This window comes from Pristiophorus japonicus, chromosome 13 (genome assembly GCF_044704955.1).
Source record: "Pristiophorus japonicus isolate sPriJap1 chromosome 13, sPriJap1.hap1, whole genome shotgun sequence".
NCBI lineage: Eukaryota > Metazoa > Chordata > Chondrichthyes > Pristiophoridae > Pristiophorus > Pristiophorus japonicus.
The window spans coordinates 73,194,408-73,215,916 of NC_091989.1; the positions used below are offsets into that span (position 1 = coordinate 73,194,408).

Here is a 21,509-nt window from a genome sequence, read left to right on the forward strand (position 1 = left end):
TGTGTAAGAACCCTACAAAAGACTTTAAATATGGAGCTAGTTTGCTACTGTTTTACTTATAGTAGCAGTAATAACACGATTGAAACTACTAAATGTCTTCAAGTTGCGATTGTTGTGAATCATACTCTGATCTTGAGCAGGACCCAAGAACAGATTACCAACACTTGCTGATTTGACTTGTCGGCTCCTGGGCTGCGCAGTGCTGGGCTTGCGTGTGGTTGCTATTTATTTAAATACAGAGTTAGTTAGCAGAGTCGGTGTGTCACCCTGCAGGGCAGTTGCCTTTGGGTTAGGAGAAGGTTAGTGATGACCCACATGGTCGCATTATTTGATTTCGGAAGCCCAGAATATGCTGTGCCGGTTCAAAAGGCTAATGACACGTCGGTCAGGTCTGGCATTGAACTGTGGAACATGTGAAGTGCAGCTGGACTGAGAATGTTACAATCGGTCTCACACAAATAAGGACAAGGCAAACATATCTCCGGGTCTCAATACTAAAAATAAGGATTTGGTTTTGCAGAAATAGTGAAGAACTTTGAAAGGAGCCGCTGAACGGGATGAATAGAGTACACTAAATGAGAAATCAATCGCTCAGGCACGATTAGTAATCTTTCATAGATCCGTGGACTGATACAGCACAGGAGGCCATTCGGCCCATTGTGCGTGTGCTTGCTCTTTGGTACAGCTAGCCAATTATTCACATTCCCCCTCTTTCCCCACAGCCCTGCAATTTTTTCCAGTTCAAGTATTTATCCAATTCCTTTTGGAAAGTTACTGTTGTATCTGCTTCAAGCACCCTTTCAGGCACTACATTCCAGATCATAACAACTCAAAAAGTTCCCTCATGTCACTTCTGGATCTTATGCCGATCACTTTAAATCTGTGCCCTCTGATTACACTTCTACCATTGGAAACACTTTCTCCTTATTTACTCTATCAAAACCATTCCTGATTTTGAACACCTCTATCGAATCGCCTCTTAACTGCCTGAAAGGGTGGTAGAGGTAGAAACCCTCACCACATTTAAACAGTACTTGGATGTGCACTTGAAGTGCGTAACCTACAGGGCTATGGACCAGGAGCTAGAAAGTGGGATTAGGCTGGATAGCACTTTGTCAGCCGGCGTGGACATGATGGGCCGAAATGGCCTCCTTCAGTGCTGTAAATTTCTGTGATTTAACCTTCTCTGCTCCAAGAAGAACAACCCCAGCTTCTCCAGACTCTTCACGTAACTGAATTCCCTCATCCCTGGAACCATTCTAGTAAATCTCCTCTGCACCCTCTCCAAGGCCGTGACATCCTTCCTAAAGCGCGGTGCTCAGAATTGGATGCAATACTCCAGCTGAGGCCCACCCAGTGTTATATAAAGACTTAACATAACTTCATTGCTTTTATACTCTCTTCCTCTATTAATAAAGCCAAAGGTCACATTTTTTAACAGCCTTCTCAACGTTCTGTCACCTTCAAAGATTTGTGTACATACACTCCAAGGTCTCTCTGTTCCTGCAACCCTTTTAAAATTGTACCATTTAGTTCATATTGCCTCTCTTCAGTTTTCCTACCAAAATGAATCACTTCACACTTCTGTGTTAAATTTCATGTGCCTGCTGATTTCACCAGTCTGTCCATGTCCTCTTGAAGTCTATTATTATCCTCTCTACTATTTACTAGATTTCTGAGTTTTGTGTCATCTGCAAACTTTGAAAATGATGCCCCATATACCCAAGTCCAGGTCATCAATATATATCAAAAAGAGCAGTGGTTCTAATACTGACTCCTAGGGAACACAACTCTATACTTCCCTCCAGTCTGAAAAACAACTCTTCACAACTGTTGTCTGTCCCTTAGCCAATGTTGTATCACATTGCCATAGTCCATTTAATGCCATGGACTCCAATTTTGCAAACAAGTCCATTGCAAACTATCGCCCCATCTCCAAAGACCCTTTCCTCTCCAAAGTCCTTGAACGTGTTGTCACCTCCCAAATCATGGCCATCTTTCCCGCAATCCATATTTGAATCCCTCCAATCCAGTTTCCATTGCCTGTCACAGTACCGAAACGGCTCTCGTCAAAGTTACAAATTATATCCTTTGTGACTGTGACAAAGGCAAACCATCTCTTCTCATTCTTGACTTGTCTGCAGCCTTTAACATGGTTGACCACTGTATCCTTCTCCAAAGCCTTTCCACCATCGTCCAGCTAGGTGGAACTGCACTCGCCCAGTTCCATTCTCATCTATCCAATCATAGCCCAGAGAATCACCTGCAACGACTTTTCTTCCCGCCCACACCGTTACCTCTGGTGTCCCCTAAGGATCTATCCTTGGACCCTCCTATTTCTCATCTACATGCTGCCCCTAGGCGACATCATCTGAAAACAGCATCAGTTTCCACATGTACGCTGATGACACCCAGCTCAACCTCACCACCACTTCTCTCGACTCTTCCACGGTCTCTAAATTGTCAGACTGCTTGTCCGACATCCAGTTCTGGATGAGTAGAAATTTTCTCCAATTGAATATTGGGAAGACCAAAGCCATTGTTTTTGGTCCCCAGCCACTGACTCCAACCCTCTCCCCAACTTCTGTCTGAGGCTAAACCACACTGTTTGCAACTTTGGTGTCATATTTGATTCTGAAATGAGCTTTCAGCCGCATATCCGCAGCATAACTAAGACTGCCTATTACCACCTCCGTAACATCACCTGTCTCCGCTCTTGCATCCGCTGCTGAAGTCCTCATCCATACCTTTGTTACATCTAGGCTTGACTATTCCAACACACTCCTGGCTGGCCTCCCACATTTCACCCAACGTAAATTACAGGTAAGGAAATGAAGGAAATCCTTATTAGTCAGGAAATTGTGTGAGGGAAATTGATGGGATTGAAGGGCGATATATCCCCGGGGCCTGATAGGCTGCATCCCAGAGTGCTTAAGGAAGTAATCCTAGAAATAGTGGATGTATTGGTGATCATTTTCCAACATTCTATTGACTCTGGATCAGTTCCTATGGATTGGAGGGTAGCTAATGTAACACCTCTTTTTAATAAAGGAGGGAGAGAGAAAACAGGGAATTATAGACCAGTTAGCCTGACATCAGTAATGGGGAAAATGTTGGAATCAATTATTAAAGAGGAAATAGCAACACATTTGGAAAACAGTGACAGGATCGGTCCAAGTCAGCATGGATTTATGAAAGGGAAATCATGATTGACAAATCTTCTAGAATTTTTTGAGGATGTAACTAGCAGAGTGGACAAGGGAGAACCAGTGGATGTGGTGTGTTTGGACTTTCAAAAGGCCTTTGACAAGGTTCCACACCTACAGTGCTCTGTGTCACCTACACCCAGTGCCCTGTGCCACCTGCAGTGCCATGTGTCACCTAGACCCAGTGCCCCGTGCCAGCTACACCCTGTGCCACCTACACCCAGTGCCCCATGCCACCTACACCCAGTGCCACCTACACCCTGTGCCAGCTACACCCAGTGCCCCGTGCCAGCTACACCCAGTGCCCTGTGCCAGCTACATCCAGTGCCCCGTGCCAGCTACACGCAGTGCCCTGTGCCACCTGCACTCAGTGCACTGTGCCGCCTACACCCAGTATCCTGTGCCGCCTACACCCAGTGCCAAGTGCCACCTACACCCAGTGCCCTGTGCCACCTGCAGTGCCATGTGCCACCTACACCCAGTGCCCCGTGCCACCTGCACCCAGTGCCCCATGCCACCTGCAGTGCCCTGTGTCACCTACACCCAGTGCCCCGTGCCAGCTACACCCAGTGCCCCGTGCCAGCTACACCCAGTGCCCTGTGTCACCAACACCCAGTGCCCTGTGCCACCTACACCCAGTACCCTTTGCCACCTACACCCAGTGCCCTGTGCCAGCTACACCCAGTGCCCTGTGCCACCTACACCCAGTGTCACCTACACCCAGCGACCTGTGCCACCTACACAGTGTCCTGTGCCACCTACACCCAGTGCCCTGTGCCACCTATACCCAGTGCCCCGTGCCACCTACACCTAGTGCCCCGTGCCAGCTACACCCAGTGCCCCATGCCACATACACCCAGTGCCCCGTGCCACCTACACCCAGTGCCCTGTGCCACCTACACCCAGTGCCACCTACACCCAGTGCCCCGTGCCAACTACAACCAGTGCCCTGTACCACATACAACCAGTGCCCCGTGCCACCCACACCCAGTGCCCGGTGTCAACTACACGCAGTGCCACCTACACCCAGTGTTCTGTGCCACCTACACCCAGTGCCCCGTGCCAGCTACACCCAGTGCCCTGTGCCACCTACACCCAGAGCCCCATGCCACCTTCACCCAGTGCCCCATGCCACCTACACCCAGTGCCCCATGCACCTACATCCAGTGCCCCGTGCCACCTACACCCAGTGCCCCATGCCAACTACAACCAGTGCCCTGCGCCACCTTCACCCAGTGTCCCACGCCACCTACACCCAGTGCCCCATGCACCTACACCCAGTGCCCCGTGCCACCTACACCCAGTGCCCCGAGCCAACTACAACCAGTGCCCTGTGTCAACTACAACCAGTGCCCTGTGCCACCTACACCCAGTGCCACCTACACCCAGTGCCCCGTGCCACCTTCACCCCATGCCCCATGCCACCTACACCCAGTGCCCCATGCACCTACACACAGTACCCCGTGCCACCTACACCCAATGTCCTGTGCCAACTACAACCAGTGCCCTGTGCCACCTCCACCCAGTGCCCCATGCCACCTCCACCCAGTGCACCATGCCACCTACACCCAGTGCCCTGTGCCACCCATACCCAGTGCCATCTACACCCAGTGTCCCGTGCCAGCTACACCCAGTGTCCTGTGCCACCTACACCCAGTGCCCCATGCCACCTACATCCAGTGCCCCGTGCCACCTACACCCAGTGCCCCGTGCCACCTACACCCAGTGCCCCGTGCCAGCTACACCCAGTGCCATGTGCCACCTACACCCAGTGCCCCATGCCAGCTTCACCCAGTGCTCCGTGCCAGCTACACCCAGTGCCCTGTGCCACCTACACCCCGTGCCAGCTACACCCAGTGCCATGTGCCACCTACACCCAGTGCCTCATGCCAGCTTCACCCAGTGCCCCGTGCCAGCTACACCCAGTGCCATGTGCCACCTACACCCAGTGCCCCATGCCAGCTTCACCCAGTGCTCCGTGCCAGCTACACCCAGTGCCCTGTGCCACCTACGCACCGTGCCCTGTGCCACCTACGTCCCGTGCCACCTACACCCAGTGCCCCATGCCACATACACCCAGTGCCCCGTGCCGCCTACACCCAGTGCCCCATGCCACCTACACCCGGTGCCAACTACAACCTGTGCCACATACAACCAGTGCCCTGTGCCACCTACACCCAGTGCCCCGTGCCACCCACACCCAGTGCCAGCTACACCCAGTGCCCCGTGCCAGCTTCACCCAGTGCCCTGTGCCACCTACGTCCACTATCCTGTGCTCCACGTGCACACCAAGTGCTGAGCCTGTACATGGCTCTGTGGCCAGGGTCACACGATGGATGAACACAGCGCCACACAATTATACTTGGGTTTATTATTGCAGCGCATTCCCGGCTAAGGTTTAAAATAAACATTGTGTGCCACCGCGGCAGGATGGGGCGGGCCAGTCTCCATGGCGACCAGGCGGCGATGGGCCATCTGGGCCGCGCACGCACAACGTCAGGCTCGGGCACGGCGGCCGGATATGGGGGGAGCGGGGCCGCGCACGCACAGCGTCAGACTCGGGCACGGCGGCAGGAGCAGGGGGTGGCGGAGCGGGGCCGCGCACGCACAGCGTCTTGCTCGGACTCGGCGACAGGGGGCGGAGCGGGGCCGCGCACGCATAGCGTCAGACTGACACGGCGGCGGGTGGGCGGAGTGGGGCCGCGCACGCACAGCGTCAGACTCGGACACAGCGGCCGGGGCGGAGCGGGGCCGCGCACGCACAGCGTCTTGCTCGGACTCGGCGGCCGGGGCAGGGGGAGCGGGAGAGAAGCGGAGCGGCGGTGCTGCTGATCATCCCGGGCGGGCACCATGCTGTGGGCCGCCGGCCGGACCGTCAGGAGGCTCTCCACCTCAGCGGTGAGGAGCTGTCAGCGGGGGCGGGGGCGAGGGCGAGGGTGAGCCGCAGCGGCAGCGATCCTGCAGCAGGAGCACAACCCGACCGCTGTCCGCCCCCCGCACACATTGCATCAGCTGCCCGAGATTCGCCGACAGCAGCGGGACTCGGGCCAAACCCGCGGGCTCTCCCCCTCCCCCTCCCCCTCCCCCTCTCCCCCCGTGCTCCGGGATTACTGTGCTGTCATTCGGTAATGTTTCTGCTATTTTACAGGTGCGTTACCAGAAGCAGCTGAGAGTGGCTGTGATCGGGCAGAGTGTGTTTGGGCAGGAGGTTTACAGTAACCTGCGGCGGGAAGGGCACAAGGTGGTGGGAGTGTTCACGGTTCCTGACCGGGATGGCAAGGCCGATCCTCTGGGTGAGTGCAGGCATTAATCTGCCCTAGTAACTCGGCTGTGTTTCTACAACTGTTGGGCCGGATCTTGCTGGGAATATTCCGGTGTGTTATTGGCCAGCAAGTACAGAGGAGGAGGCGATGCGCTGACTTGTCAATCTCCGCAACTTGCTCCATTTACGCTGCTCCATCATTTGGTTCAACTGACGGCATCTCCACTTAGCCCTTTATTACCGTTATATTTAAAAACTTGCTGGATTTACACAATAAATGTCTAGCACAGAAAGACAAGTCTGGTCATTCATATTCTTTTTAATGATGTGATTGTCATTGGCAATCAGTCAACCTCTCTGTGTGAGCTATGTCTCACTGGGCAGCACTCTCGCCTCGGAGTCATAAGGTTGTGGGTTCAAGTCGCACTCCAGAGACTTGAGCACAAAATTCAGGCTGACACTTCAGTGCAGTGCTGAGGGAGTGCTGCACTGTCGGAGGTGCTGTCTTTCGGATGAGACGTTAAACGTTCTGCTCTCTCAGGTGGACATAACAGATCGCACCTTCAGCAAGTTACGCACAAAACATTTGAGCTGGAGGGTGCAGGAAGAAGTCTAACTGGCACTGTGTGTCGCAAGATGTCCTGCTCCAGCAAGATCTGGTCCAATATTTTTACATGGAATTTTAAATCATCCTTAAGAAAATAGGTTGTCGTTATTGTATTGTTTTCTCAATACTAAATCATTAAAATTAAATTGGTATAAAATATACCGATGTGGGTTTGCATAGTTCTAGTTTTGGTACTTTTTAAAATCCTTGTATGTAGACAAGGTCACTTGCACAATGACTATCCCATAACATAGGAGAAGCCCCTGAATAATTACTAGGGGAGAGACCTGGAGATTGTAATGAAATAAATGGCCAAAACCAGTATTGCGACATGAGTTTGCGGCACCACATCTCTGCTGGTTTGTGGGAAGGGTCAATCGCCTGTGCGTGTTAAGCTTTGTAGCTGTTCTGTAAGCAGTATGTTGAGCATACTGATGGCAGAGGATTCAACCTCTAGTTTTTAGTTTTGATGCCTGTACTGTACTGACTATTAAATGTGAGCTTGAACTGCAGTCCTAAACCACTGCTCAGTAATATCAGTGTTTCTGTGTAGCTGGCCCAAGTCAACATTTACTATCAACAGCAGGTGCACTTATTCTCTACTGGGAGCACTTGGAAAAGTTTAATAAATTCATCTTTCTCATTTCAGTAATCCAATGCAAATTCTACCATCCAATATATAATTTCACATTTATTTGAATTCTTCTTCAATTTTCAAAGATGTATCGTGGGAAAGCATTTTTTACAAACCTATAATGCTCTGAGACGTATTGATAAAACTTCTATCATACATACTGTGTTCCTTGTCTTAAAACTCTGCAGTTTTATATCTTATGTATGGAATTAAATCTGGCTTTTGTTTCTTTAAAATCAAAGAATCATAAAATCATAGAAAAATTACAACACAGAAGGAGACCCATTGTGTCCGTGCCAGTCGAAAAAGAGTTAGCCAGCCTACTCCCACTTTCCAGCTCTCGATCCGTAGCCCCGTAGCTTACGGCTCTTCAAGTGCACATCCAACTACCTTTTAAATGTGATGAGGGTTTCTGCCTCTACTTTTCAGGCAGTGGGTTCCGGACCCCATCTCTAGGTGAAGACATTTTTCTTCATCTCCCCTCTAATCCTTTTACCAATTACTTTAAAGCTATGCTCCCGGTTATTGATTTCTCTACTCGGGGAAATAGGTCCTTCCTATCTACTCTATCTTGGCTCCTCATAATTTTATACACCTCAATCAGGTCTCCCCACAGCCTCCTCTGTTCCAAGGAAAACAACCCCAGTCTATCCAATCTTTCCTCATCGCTAATGTTTTCCTGGTAACATCCTTGTAAATCTCCTCTGCACCCTTTCTAGTGCAATTACATTCTTCCTGTAATGTGACCAGAACTGCACACAGTACTCCAGCTGCTCATGCTTTACTCTGTAAAGTGGCATCTCCATATGTTACAACAGTGTTCATAGGAGTATAGGAATTGCTGGATGAAAGAAGACCAAGGACCATTTAGGGTTAGAGTTAGGGTAGGTCTGGTTCGCCTTCCATCACCTTGGTAGTCACATGATACAATAATGGAGTTGTTGACCAATCACAGCAACCAATCTCTATCAGCAGTCTACAATAGACCCAGACACGAGGTGAGGAAAGCCCCAGTGGGGGAGAGCTTTGGGGACCACCGTCCACAGTCACCTGTTCCTCTCGACCCTGCGACACTCCACACACGGCATGGCTCAAACTGCTCATATACTGTATCCCAAAATATTACTTTCTGAAATAAATTTATCTAATTTGCATTTGAATGAATAAATACTGTGCTTCCACCATTTCCCGAGGAAGCCTGTTCCATAGATTGACCTCTTGCTCACTGAAATAGTGCTGCCACAGATTCGTTTTGAATTTACCCCCTTCAAGCAGGTCATGTTCTCTGGGTCTGCTGTTCTGGACACGGTGAGACAGTTTGTCATGGTCGACATTATCTACTGCCTGTAAAATCCTAAAACCAGCAATTATATCACTTCTCAACCATCCCTTTTCCCGTTAGAATATTCCCAATTTACATAGTTGCCCCATATGATCCAATTCCTCCATCCCCTCAGTCTTTCTTGTTCTGAACTGTATCCTTTCAATAGCTGCAATATCCGTTCTGTCTTGTGACCAGCAGTGATCACACCAATGATTTACAAAATGGCAGGATCACCTCAATATTGCCGCTCAATATTGACCTTTTAATACTTCCCAACGTCTGATTTGCTTTACTCACTGCTGCTGAGTATTGTTGCAACAGCTACAATTTATTGTCAATCAGGACACCCCAGATCTCTTGCATTTTCCATGCACATTATGCCATTAAAGTAATGGTCCATTCCTGGATTTCCGGTCCCCTTGTGAAGCACTTTGCATTTCGATATTGAAATTCATCTGCCACCTGTCTGCCCAATTCACAAGTATATTCAAATCCTTCTGTAGTTTACCCTGTTCAGCTTTGCAGTCTCCCACCTTTATTTGCTTTGTATCATCAACATATTTAGTTACTGTGCTTGTGACCCCTTGCTCCACTAAATAATTGTCTCAATTATTACAGGCCGCTTTTGAAGAAATAAATCCATGGCAGCATGGGTGTTAACAGACCAAAGCTTTATTTTAACAGTGAACCCTGATCTCCAACAACTCGTGCTTCTAGCCATTACTTTCCCAGGCTGTCCACACTATTCTTTATATAGGCTGGATGCTTAAACATGAGGTAGTGCAAGCCGATATTACATAGCAAGTCCTTAATTTACTCACCATCTGTCACAGGGACTGCCACATTTTGGGCTGCAAGTTTAAAAAAAGACTTTGTCAAGGATACCGAATTTTGTTGTCTCCCTAGCCTTTCTCCCCATAGGCAAGTGTCCTGCTAATATTAATGGGCTTACTTTCACTGACTCATTCTCTCGACGCTGCAGTATAAAATGTGAACTGTTGAAGAGAACAGATAATGGCAGCCTGATAACTGGAGTGTTTGTAGTGAAGGGTTATAGGTTAAGGAGCCAATGAAGTGGAAAATTCATCTTCACTATTTTGCTTTAAAAAAAATCATTACAATTTCCAAATGATCCATTAAATAAGTGCAGTGAAGTGAAATGTCATTGGAGGAAGAAGGAAATAGTGGCTGCGAAGTGGTTCTTGGCCTTATCCCCTATTACAGTTCTAAATAAAGCAGCAGCACTCTTCATCTTCTTCCATCATTGGATAGGGAAGAAAGTACATTGTTTGAAATCATTGATCTGTCAGTGAGTTCATTGTGAACTATATCTGTGAATCTAGCCTTTGTGTTATTCTCCACAGTCAGGAGATTTTGGTCCCAAATAACATTACAGTGCAGGTATTGGTACTGTCCATTTATTTATCTTCCTCCAGTCATACCAAATAACATTTCAGTACCTTTCAATGAATAAATGGTAACCTGTCTACTGGAAGGCAAATGGATGTTTGGGTTTGGGGGGAAAGAAACAACATAAAGACAAATATTCCAGATGCTTAGGGTGATTGTAATGTTATTGTCTCCTCAGCTGTTGCAGCAGAGAAGAATGGGACACCAGTATTTAAGTTTCCCAAGTGGAGGCTGAAGGGCAAACCTATTGCTGATGTTGTTGAGGCCTATAAATCGGTTGGAGCAGAACTAAATGTGCTCCCGTTCTGCAGCCAGTTTATCCCTATGGACGTTATTAATCATCCGTGGCATGGATCGATAATCTACCACCCATCACTGCTTCCTCGCCACAGGGGAGCTGCTGCTATAAACTGGTGAGAGAATAGTGCTCCACATATTAACTGTTGGGGTGCACTTTAAATTGTGTGTATAGTGAAGGTTTGCTATAATTGTATCGAGCTTATTACAAGGAAGAAACCACAAACTTTAAGTATTATTTTGCCATGTTCTCAACATTAAAAAGCCTTTTCTGATCTTTCTAATTTTGAATTTATGTTTAAAACTATTCAATATCCATTCACTCAAACCCATCAATCCATGACTGGATTCATTCTCCCACTCAGCAGTGTAAGAGACAGCTGCCTGCTTTTTATTTTTGGTGAAAGACAAAGGTAAGTGATTTTAAGGAAGGAAGTTTGGCTGAATTCAGAAATTGGCAGTGTCAGGGCATTTGGCCTGAAGCTGCAGAAGGAAGATGGATAAGTGAAATTTTCCCCTCTAATACTTGTGTGAAGCAGATGGAGTTTGGTGCTAATGGGAATTCAGGTTAACACTAGCTATGCTTTTAAGCTAGACACAGAGGGAGGGCAATGCATTGATCCCTTGTGATGTGTGTGCGATATGTGGATCATTATCGATCCTTGGTCTACCCAGGACCCAGAGCAACACATAAGTGTTAAAAGATTGATTCTTTGATACAGGATCTCTGTGCTCAAGCAGCAAGCGGCCGCATTTGGCAGTATCCGAGAGGATGAGGAGTTTCTGAATCAAACTCTCCACAATGCGGCAGTGCCAGACAGTTCAGGACAAGGGGAGGGGGATGGGAACCTGAGAATAGATTCAGTAAGGAGGGAAGTAAAGCTGGAATTAGATAGCAAAAATGAAGAAAGTGAGTTTGAAGGACAGAGGAAACAAGCAGGAAAAAAGGATAAAAAAACAAATTTAAAAGCTCTTTGTCTAAATGCACATAACATTCGTAACAAAAAAGATGAGTTGACGGCACAAATAGATACAAATGGATATGATATTATAGCCATTAAAGAGGTGTGGTTGCAAGGTGACCAGGACTGGGAACTAAATATTCAGGGGTATTTGACAATTCGGAAGGACAGACAGAAAGGAAAAGGAGGTGGGGTAGCTCTAGTGATAAAGGATGGGAATCACTGCAATACTGAGAAACGATATTGGCTCAAATGATCAGGATGTTGAAACAGTTTGGGTGGAAATAAGGAATAATAAGGGGAAAAAGTCACTGGTGGGCGTAGTCTATAGGCCCCCATAGTAGCAACTCTGTTGGTCGGAGTATAAACCAAGAAATAATGGGGGCTTGTAAAAAGGGAACAGCAATAATCATGGGTGATTTTAACCTCCATATTGATTGGACAACTCAAATTGGTCAGGGTAGCCTTGAGGAAGAGTTCAGAGTGCATAAGGGACAGGTTCCTTGAGCAGTATGTAACGGAACCAACCAGGGGGCAGACTATCTTCGATCTGGTCCTGTGTAATGAGACAGGATTAATAAACAATCTCCTAGTAAAGGATCCCCTTGGAATGAGTGATCATAGCATGGTTGAATTTCAAATTCAGATGGAGGGCCAGAAAGTTGGATCTCTAACCAGTGTACAAAGCTTAAATAACGGAAACTATGAAGGTATGAGAGCTGAGTTGGCTAAAGTGGACTGGGAAAATAGATTAAAGTGTAGGACGGTTGATGAACAGTGGCGTACATTTAAGGAGATAGTTCATAACTCTCAAGAAAAATATATTCCAGTGAGGGGAAAAGGGTGTAAAAGAAAAGATAGCCATCCGTGGCTAATTAAAGAAATAAAGGATGGTATCCAATTAAAAACAAAGGCATACAAAGTGGCCAAAACTAGTGGGAGGACAGAAGATTGGGAAGCTTTTAAAAGCCAGCAAAGAATGACACAAAAAAATGATTAAGACTATGAAAGTAAACTAGCACGAAAAATAAAAACAGATAGAGTTTCTACAAGTATATAAAAAGGAAAAGAGTGGCTAAAGTAAATGTTGGTCCCTTAGAGGACGAGACCGGGGAATTAGTGATGGGGAACATGGAGATGGCCGAAATTCTGAACAAATATTTTGTATCAGTCTTTACAGTAGAGGATAGTCAAAGGGCTATGGTGGGGTGGGGGGGGGGGGGGAGGGAGAGAGAGAGGAGGGAGAGGAACTTGCCACAATCACAATCACTAAGGAGGTGGTACTCAGTAAGATAATGGGACTAAAGGCAGGTAAATTCCCTGGACTTGATGGCTTGCATCCTAGGGTCTTAAGAGAAGTAGCGGCAGGGAAAGTGGACGCATTGGTTGTAATTTACCAAAATTCTCTGGATTCTGGGGAAGTCCCTATTTAAAAAAGGGAGGCAGACAAAAAACAGGAAACTATAGACCAGTTAGCCTAATATCTGTGTTTGAGAAAATGTTGGAGTCCATTATTAAAGAAGCAGTAGCAGGACATTTGGAAAAGCATAGGCAGAGTCAGCATGGATTTATGAAGGGGATGTCAAGTTTGATAAATTTGCTGAAATTCTTTGAGGCTGTAACAAGCAGGGTGGATAAAGGGGAACCAGTGGATGTGGTATATTTGGACTTCCAGAAGGCATTTAACAAGGTGCCACATAAAAGGTTACTGCATAAGATAAAAGTTCATCATCATCATCATAGGCAGTCCCTCGGAATCGAGGAAGACTTGCTTCCACTCCTGAAGTGAGTTCTTTGGTGGCTGAACAGTGCAATATGAGAGCCACAGACTCTGTCACAGGTGGGACAGATAGTTGTTGAGGGAAGGGGTGGGTGGGACTGGTTTGCCGCGCGTTCTTTCCGCTGTCTGTGCTTGGTTTCTGCATGCTCTCGGCGTTGAGACTCGAGGTGCTCAGCGCCCTTTCGGATGCACTTCCTCCACTGAGGGCGGTCTTTGGCCAGGGATTCCCAGGTGTCAATGGAGATGTTGCACTTTATCAGGGAGGCTTTGAGGGTGCCTTGTAGTGTTTCCGCTGCCCACCTTTGACTTGTTTGCTGTGAAGAAGCTCCGAGTAGAGCACTTGCTTTGGGAGTCTCGGCCCCAAGTTTCCACATGCCCCTCCGAGCTGGGCGCCCGTTTTTCGCGCCGAAAACGGCGCCTGAAAAAAAACGCGCTATTCTCGAGCGCTTTGCAGCTCGATGGCTGCTTGGCGCGGCGCCCAGGGGGCGGAGCGTACCACTCGCGCCGATTTTGTAAGTAGAAGGGGGCGGGTACAATTTAAATGAGTTTTTTTCGTGCCGGCAACCCTGCGCATGCGCGTTGGAACGTTCGCGCACGCGCAGTCTGAAGGAAACATTGGCACTCGGCCATTTTAAAAAGTGCTGCAGAAAAAGTGAAAATTTGTTTATTGAACCCCTGCAAAGGCTTGTATTTTAATTTTCTTGATATTTCTGTGTGTGAGGGTGAGGGAGTGCATTCTGTAATTAAAGATAGACTAATAAACGGGACACATGCACTTGTTTGAGACTATTCAAATTCTTTGTAGCTATTCAAATTCTTTGTAGCTGTTCAATTTTTAACATTTTTTAATAAAACCACATTGCCCTTCCATGATCAGCACTGAGGCTTCTTGCAGCTTTCTCCCCCTGCCGTCCATCGGGCCCGACGGCAAACGGCTGCCTCAAGTACTGAGGCTTCCTGCAGCCTTCTCCCTCCCTCCCCCTGCCGTCGGTCGGTCCCGACGGCAAACCGCTGCCTGAAGCATTTTCACACAGGTAGGAACATGGTTTATTTAATCTTTGCTTATAAATTTTTATTCAGGTTAGATTTATTTGTATAATATTTGTATAACTAAGGATTTATTGTAGAATTTAATGACTTCCCTTCCCCCCCCCCCCACCTCGTTCCCGACGCCTAATTTGTAACCTGCGCCTGATTTTTTAATGTGTAGACAAGGTTTTTTCAAGCCTACAAAAATCTTCACTTGCTCCATTCTAAGTTAGTTTGGAGTACGTTTTCACTGTGGAAACTTTCAAATCAGGTGTCAGTGGCCGGACACGCCCCCTTTTGAAAAAAAAAATTCTGTTCAAAAGTGAAACTGTTCTACCTGACTAGAATTGCAGAAAACTTAAATGTGGAGAATTGCGATTTCTAAGATGCTCCGTTCTCCACCAGTTGCTCCTAAAAATCAGGAACAAATCATGTGGAAACTTGGGGCCCTCGTGTCTGGCATGCGAACAATGTGGTCTGCCCAGCGGAGCTGATCGAGTATGGTCAGTGCTTCAATACTGGGGATGTTCGCCTGAGTGAGGTTCACGGGGTTGGGGATAATATATTAGCACAGATAGAGAATTGGCTAATAGAAAACAGAGTCGGGATAAATGGTTCATTCTGGGGTTGGCAATCAGTAACTAGTGGGGTGCCGCAGGGATCAGTGCTGGGACCCCAATTATTTACAATCTATATTAACGACTTGGATGAAGGGACCTAGTGTAACGTAGCCAAGTTTGCTGCTGATACAAAGATGGGAGGAAAAGCAATGTGTGAGGAGGACACAAAAAACCTGCAAAAGGACATAGGCAGGCTGGCTAAGTGAGTGGGCAACAATTTGGCAGATGGAGTATAATGTTGGAAAGTGTGAGGTTATGCACTTGGGCAGAAAAAATCAAAGCATTATTATTTAAATGGTGAAAAATTGTAAAATGCTGCATTACAGCGGGACCTTGGGGTACTTGTGCATGAAACACAAAAGATTAGTATGCAGGTGCAGCAAGTGATCAGGAAGGCAAATAGAACCTTGGCCTTTATTGCAAAGGGGATGGAATATAAAAGCAGGGAAGTCTTGCTACAGTTAAACACGGTATTGGTGAGGCCACACCTGGAATACTGCGTGCAGTTTTGGTTTCCATATTTACGAAAGAATATACTTGCATTGGAAGCAGTTCAGAGAAGGTTCACTAGGTTGATTCCGGAGATGAGGGGGCTGACATATGAGGAAAGGTTGAGTAGGTTGGGCCTCCACTCATTGGAATTCAGAAGAATGAGAGGTGACCTAAACGTTTCTGCGGACGCAACCGAAACTCCAGGATGGTAAGTTGTTTCCCTGGTGCAAGGGTCAAGAATGTCTCGGAGCGGGCGCAGGACATTTTGAAGGGGGAGGGTAAACATCCAGTTCTCGTGGTGCATATAGGTACCAATGATATAGATAAAAAACGGGATGACGTCCTACAAGACGAATTAAGGGAGCTAGGAGCTAAATTAAAAAGTAGGACCTCAAAAGTAGTAATCTCTGGATTGCTACCAGTGCCACATGCTAGTCAGAGTAGGAATCGCAGGATAGCTCAGATGAATACGTGGCTTGAGGAGTGGTGCAGAAGGGAGGGATTCAAATTCCTGGGACATTGGAACCGGTTCTGGGGGAGGTGGGACCAGTACAAACCGGACGGTCTGCACCTGGGCAGGATCGGAACCAATGTCCGAGGGGGAGTGTTTGCTAGTGCTGTTGGGGAGGGGTTAAACTAATATGGCAGGGGGATAGGAACCTATGCAGGGAGACAGAGGGAAGTAGAATGGGGGCAGAAGCAAAAGATAGAAAGAAGAAAAGTAAAAGTGGAGGGCAGAGAAACTCAAAGCAAAAAAACAAAAAGGGCCACATTACAGCAAAATCCTAAAGGGGCAAAGGGTGTTCAAAAGACAAGGTTGAAAGCTCTGTGCCTCAATGCGAGGAGTATTCGGAATAAGGTGGACGAATTAACTGCGCAGACAGCAGTTAATGCATATGATGTAATTGGCATCACAGAGACATGGCTCCCGGGTGACCAAGGCTGGGAACTCAACATCCAGGGGTATTCAACATTTAGGAAGGATAGTCAGAAAGGAAAAGGAGGTGGGTTGGCTTTGCTGGTTAAAGAGGAAATTAATGCAATAGTAAGGAGGGACATTAGCCTGGATGATGTGGAATCTGTATGGGTGGAGCTATGGAATACCAAAGGGCAGAAAACGCTAGTGGGAGTTGTGTACAGACCACCAAACAGTAGTAATGAGGATGGGGACAGCATCAAACAAGAAATTAGGGATGCATGTAATAAAGGTACAGCAGTTATCATGGGCGACTTCAATCTACATATTGACTGGGCTAACCAAACTGGTAGTAGCAATGTGGTGGAGGAGGATTTCCTGGAGTGTATTAGGGATGGTTTTCTAGACCAATATGTCGATGAACCAACTAGAGGGCTGGCCATCATAGACTGGGTGATGTGTAATGAGAGGACTAATTAACAATCTTGTTGTGCGAAGCCCCTTGGGGAAGAGTGACCATAATATGGTAGAATTCTTAATTAAGATTGAGAGTGACACAGAGACTAAGGTCCTGAACTTGGGGAAAGGTAACTTCGATGGTATGAGATGTGAATTGGCTAGAATAGACTGGCGAGTGATACTTAAAGGGTTGACAGTAGCTAGGGAATGGCAAACATTTAAAGATCACATGGATGAACTTCAACAATTGTACATCCCTGTCTGGAGTAAAAATAAAACTGGGAAGATGGCTCAACCGTGGTTAACAAGGGAAATTAAGGATAGTGTTAAATCCAAGGAAAAGGCATATAAATTGGCCAGAAAAAGCAACAAACTTGAGGAGTGGGAGAATTTTGTAATACAGCAGAGGAGGACAAAGGTTTTAATTAGGAGGGGGAAAATGGAGTATGAGAGGAAGCTTGCTGGGAACATAAAAACTGACTGCAAAAGCTTCTATAGATATGTGAAGAGAAAAAGATTAGTGAAAACAAGCATAGGTTCCTTGCAGTCAGATTCAGATGAATTTATAATGGGGAACAAAGAAATGGCGGACCAGTTAAACAAATACTTTGGTTCTGTTTTCACGAAGGAAGACAGAAATAACCTTCCGGAAATACTAGGGGACCGAGGGTCCAATGAGAAGGAGGAACTGAAGAATAGCCTTATAAAGTGAGAAATTGTGTTAGGGAAATTGATGGGATTCAAGGCCGATAAATCCCCGGGGCCTCATAGTCTGCATACCAGAGTACTTAAGGAAGTGGCCATAGAAATAGTGATCATTTTCCAACAGTCTATTGACTCTGGATCAGTTCCTATGCACTGGAGCGTAGCTAATGTAACACCACTGTTTAAAAAAGGAGGGAGAGAGAAAACGGGTAATTATAGGCTGGTTAACCTGACATCAGTAGTAGGGAAAATGTTGGAATCAATTATTAAAGATGAAATAGCAGCGCATTTGGAAAGCAGTGACAGGATCGGTCCAAGTCAGCATGGATTTATGAAAGGGAAATCATGCTTGACAAATGTTCTGTAATTTTTTGAGGATGTGACTAGTAGAGTAGACAAGGGAGAACTAGTGGATGTGGTGTATTTGGACTTTCAAAAGGCTTTTGGACAAGGTCCCGCACAAGAGATTGGTGTGCAAAATCAAAGCACATGGTATTGGGGGTAATGTACTGACGTGGATAGAGAACTGGTTGGCAGACAGGAAGCAGAGAGTCGGGATAAACGAGTCCTTTTCAGAATGGCAGGCAGTGACCAGTGGAGTGCCGCAGGGCTCAGTGCTGGGACCCCAGCTCTTTACAATATATATTAATGATTTAGATGAAGGAATTGAGTGTAATATCTCCAAGTTTGCAGATAACACTAAACTGGGTGGCGGTGTGAGCTGTGAGGGGGATGCTAGGAGGCTGCAGGGTGACTTGTACAGGTTAGGTGAGTGGTCCAATGCATGGCAGATGCAGTATAATGTGGATAAATGTGAGATTATCCACTTTGGTGGCAAAAGCAGGAAGACAGAATATTATCTGAATGGCGGCCGATTAGGAAAGGGGAAGTGCAACGAGACCTGGGTGTCATGGTTCATCAGTCATTGAAAGTTGGCATGCAGGTACAGCATGCGGTGAAGAAGGCAAATGGTATGTTGGCCTTCATAGCTAGGGGATTTGAGTGTAGGAGCAGGGAGGTCTTACTGCAGTTGTACAGGGCCTTGGTGAGGCCTCACCTGGGATATTGTGTTCAGTTTTGGTCTCCTAATCTGAGGAAGGATGTTCTTGCTATTGAGGGAGTGCAGCGAAGTTTCACCAGACTGACTCCCAGGATGGCGGGACTGACATATGAGGAGAGACTGGATCAACTGGGCCTTTATACACTGGAGTTTAGAAGGATGAGAGGGGATCTCATAGAAACTTATAAGATTCTGACGGGATTGGACAGGTTAGATGTGTGAAGAATGTTCCCGATGTTGGGGAAGTCCAAAACCAGGGGACACAGTCTAAGGATAAGGGGTAGGCCATTTAGGACTGAGATGAGGAGAAACTTCTTCACTCAGAGAGTTGTTAATCTGTGGAATTCCCTACCGCAGAGAGTTGTTGATGCCAGTTCATTGGATATATTCAAGAGGGAGTTAGATATGGCCCTTACGGCTAAGGGGATCAAGGGGTATGGAGAGAAAGCAGCAAAGGGGTACTGAGGGAATGATCAGCCATGATCTTATTGAATGGTAGTGCAGGCTTGAAGGGCCGAATGGCCTACTCCTGTACCTATTTTCTATGTTTCTATGAAACTTATAAGATTATGAGAGGGCTTGACAAGGTGGATGCAGAGAGGATGTTTCCACTGATGGGGAGACTAGAACTAGGGGGCATGATCTTAGAAAAAGGGGCCACCCATTTAAAACAGAGATGAGGAGGATTTTCTTCTCTGAGGGTTGTAAATCTATGGAATTCGCTGCCTCAGAGAGCTGTGGAAGCTGGGTCATTGAATATATTTAAGATAGAGATAGACAGTTTCTTAACCGATAAGGGAATAAGCAGTTATGGGGAGAGGGCAGGGAAGTGGACCTGAGTCCATGATCAGATCAGCCATGATTGTATTAAATGGTGGAGCAGGCTCGAGGAGCAATATGGCCTACTCCTGCTCCTATGTTCTTGTGAGGGTAATCCTGGGCAACATTGCGGTACCCGCTGGGTGAAAGGCAGCTAGACTGGATAGTGGTAGTTGTGGGAATTTAATAGTCAGGGATAATGGTGGCCTTTGTTGAAGTTGTAGCCTGGAGACCTGAATGTTTGTTGCCTGCCTGGTGCCCAGGTGGAGGACATGGTGGGAAAAGCTCTGGGAAAGGAGGAAGAGCGACCAAATGTCATGATCCATGTTGGAACCATGGATGGAGGTTTACAGGGACACAGGGCAGTTGGGCACTAGACTGTACAGGATGGAGAGCGGGATTGGGAAGGTCCGTGGGTGTAGGAGGGAAGGGTTTACATTCTGGGAACATTGAAGCACGGTCTGGAAGAAGGGAAGGCTGCACCAAGAGGATGGTCTTCGCCTGAACCAAAAGATGCCAATGTTCTTATGGAGAGGGTAAATGGAGAAGCGAGGAAGGATTTAAACTAATAAAACTGGGTATACTGGTTATGTTACTGGGCTAATAATCCAGTGAACGTGAGGTCTAACCTCACCATGACAATTTGAGAATTTGAATTCTGTTTATTTTTTAAATCGGTAAATTGGAAACCAAAGACGGTATCAGTAATACGACGATAAAACTGTCAGATTGTCGTCAAAACCCAACTGATTGACTAATGCCCATCCCTAGTTGCCTTGAGACAGTATAGGCAGGAAACCTGCCATCCTTACCTGGAATGGCCTATACTGCCTCAAGGCAACCATGGATGGGCAATAAATGCCAGCCTTGCTAGCAACGCCCACGTTCCGAGAATGAATAAATAAAAAGTGTCGGGACTTTAAACAGGGAGAGCAAGATTAATGAAGCTGCAGTAGTAGAAGCTGAAGGCTTTAGTTGAAATAAGTAAATATTATTGAAGAGAAAGAAAGAGGCTCTGAGGTGGTAAGAGATAGAAATTGTTGTGTAAGGGCATATAAAAAATGAAATGAGTGCACAGGGATCGTGCTGTATCGAGTGTTTGAAAACCTGTGGTCTATTGTAAAGACTTTAATTGCTGCTCTTAAATGGATATTCATCTCCCTGTTTTCAATTGGCATAGCATAAACCTATTATTTCTGGGAGTCTCCAACATACCTGATGCTATTAATGTACTCTTGTATTGCTGCGCTCAAAGTCTAAGTTACATAACATAAAAAATAGGAGCAGGAGTAGGCCACCTGGCTCCTCGAGCCTGCTCCGCCATTTAATAAGATCATCGCTGATCTGATCATGGACTCAACTCCACTTCCCTGCTCACTGTCCATAACCCTTTATTCCCTTATTGCTCAAAAATCTGTCTATCTCCGCCATAAATATATTCAATGTCCCAATTGCCACAGCTCTCTGGGGCAGAGAATTCCACAGATTTACAACCCTCAGAGAGAAGAAATTCCTCCTCATCTCAGTTTTAAATGGGCAGTCCCTTATTCTGAGACTATGTCCCCTAGTTTTAGTTTCCCCTGAGTGGAAATATCCTGTCTTCATCCACCTTGTCGAGCCCCCTCATTATCTTATATGTTTTGATAAGATCACCTCTCATTCCTCTGAACTCCAATGAGTACAGACCCAACCTACTCAGCCTATCTTCATAAGTCAACCCCTTCATCTCCGGAATCAACTTAGTGAATCTTCTCTGAACAGCCTCCTATGCAAGTAGATCCTTCCTTAAATACGGAGACCAAGACGGTACGCAGTACTCCAGGTGTGACCTCACCAATACCTTGTAGAATTATAGCAGGACTTCTCTGCTTTTATACTCCATTCCCCTTACAATAAAGGCCAATATTCCATTTGCCTTCCTGATCAC

The 21,509-nt window shown here is 46.7% G+C and overlaps 1 protein-coding gene across 1 annotated transcript in view; it reads left to right on the forward strand.

Annotated features, from left to right (window-relative positions):
- The first annotated feature begins 5,965 nt into the window (after positions 1-5,965).
- The window catches only part of LOC139278114 (mitochondrial 10-formyltetrahydrofolate dehydrogenase-like), a 99,526-nt gene continuing 83,982 nt past the window's right edge, over positions 5,966-21,509 (forward strand). The window contains exons 1-3 of the mRNA XM_070896771.1: positions 5,966-6,104; positions 6,355-6,499; positions 10,622-10,856. Of these exons, the coding sequence (XP_070752872.1) occupies positions 6,057-6,104; positions 6,355-6,499; positions 10,622-10,856 (428 nt within the window). The 5' untranslated portion in view covers positions 5,966-6,056. The remainder of the gene's footprint in view (positions 6,105-6,354; positions 6,500-10,621; positions 10,857-21,509) is intronic.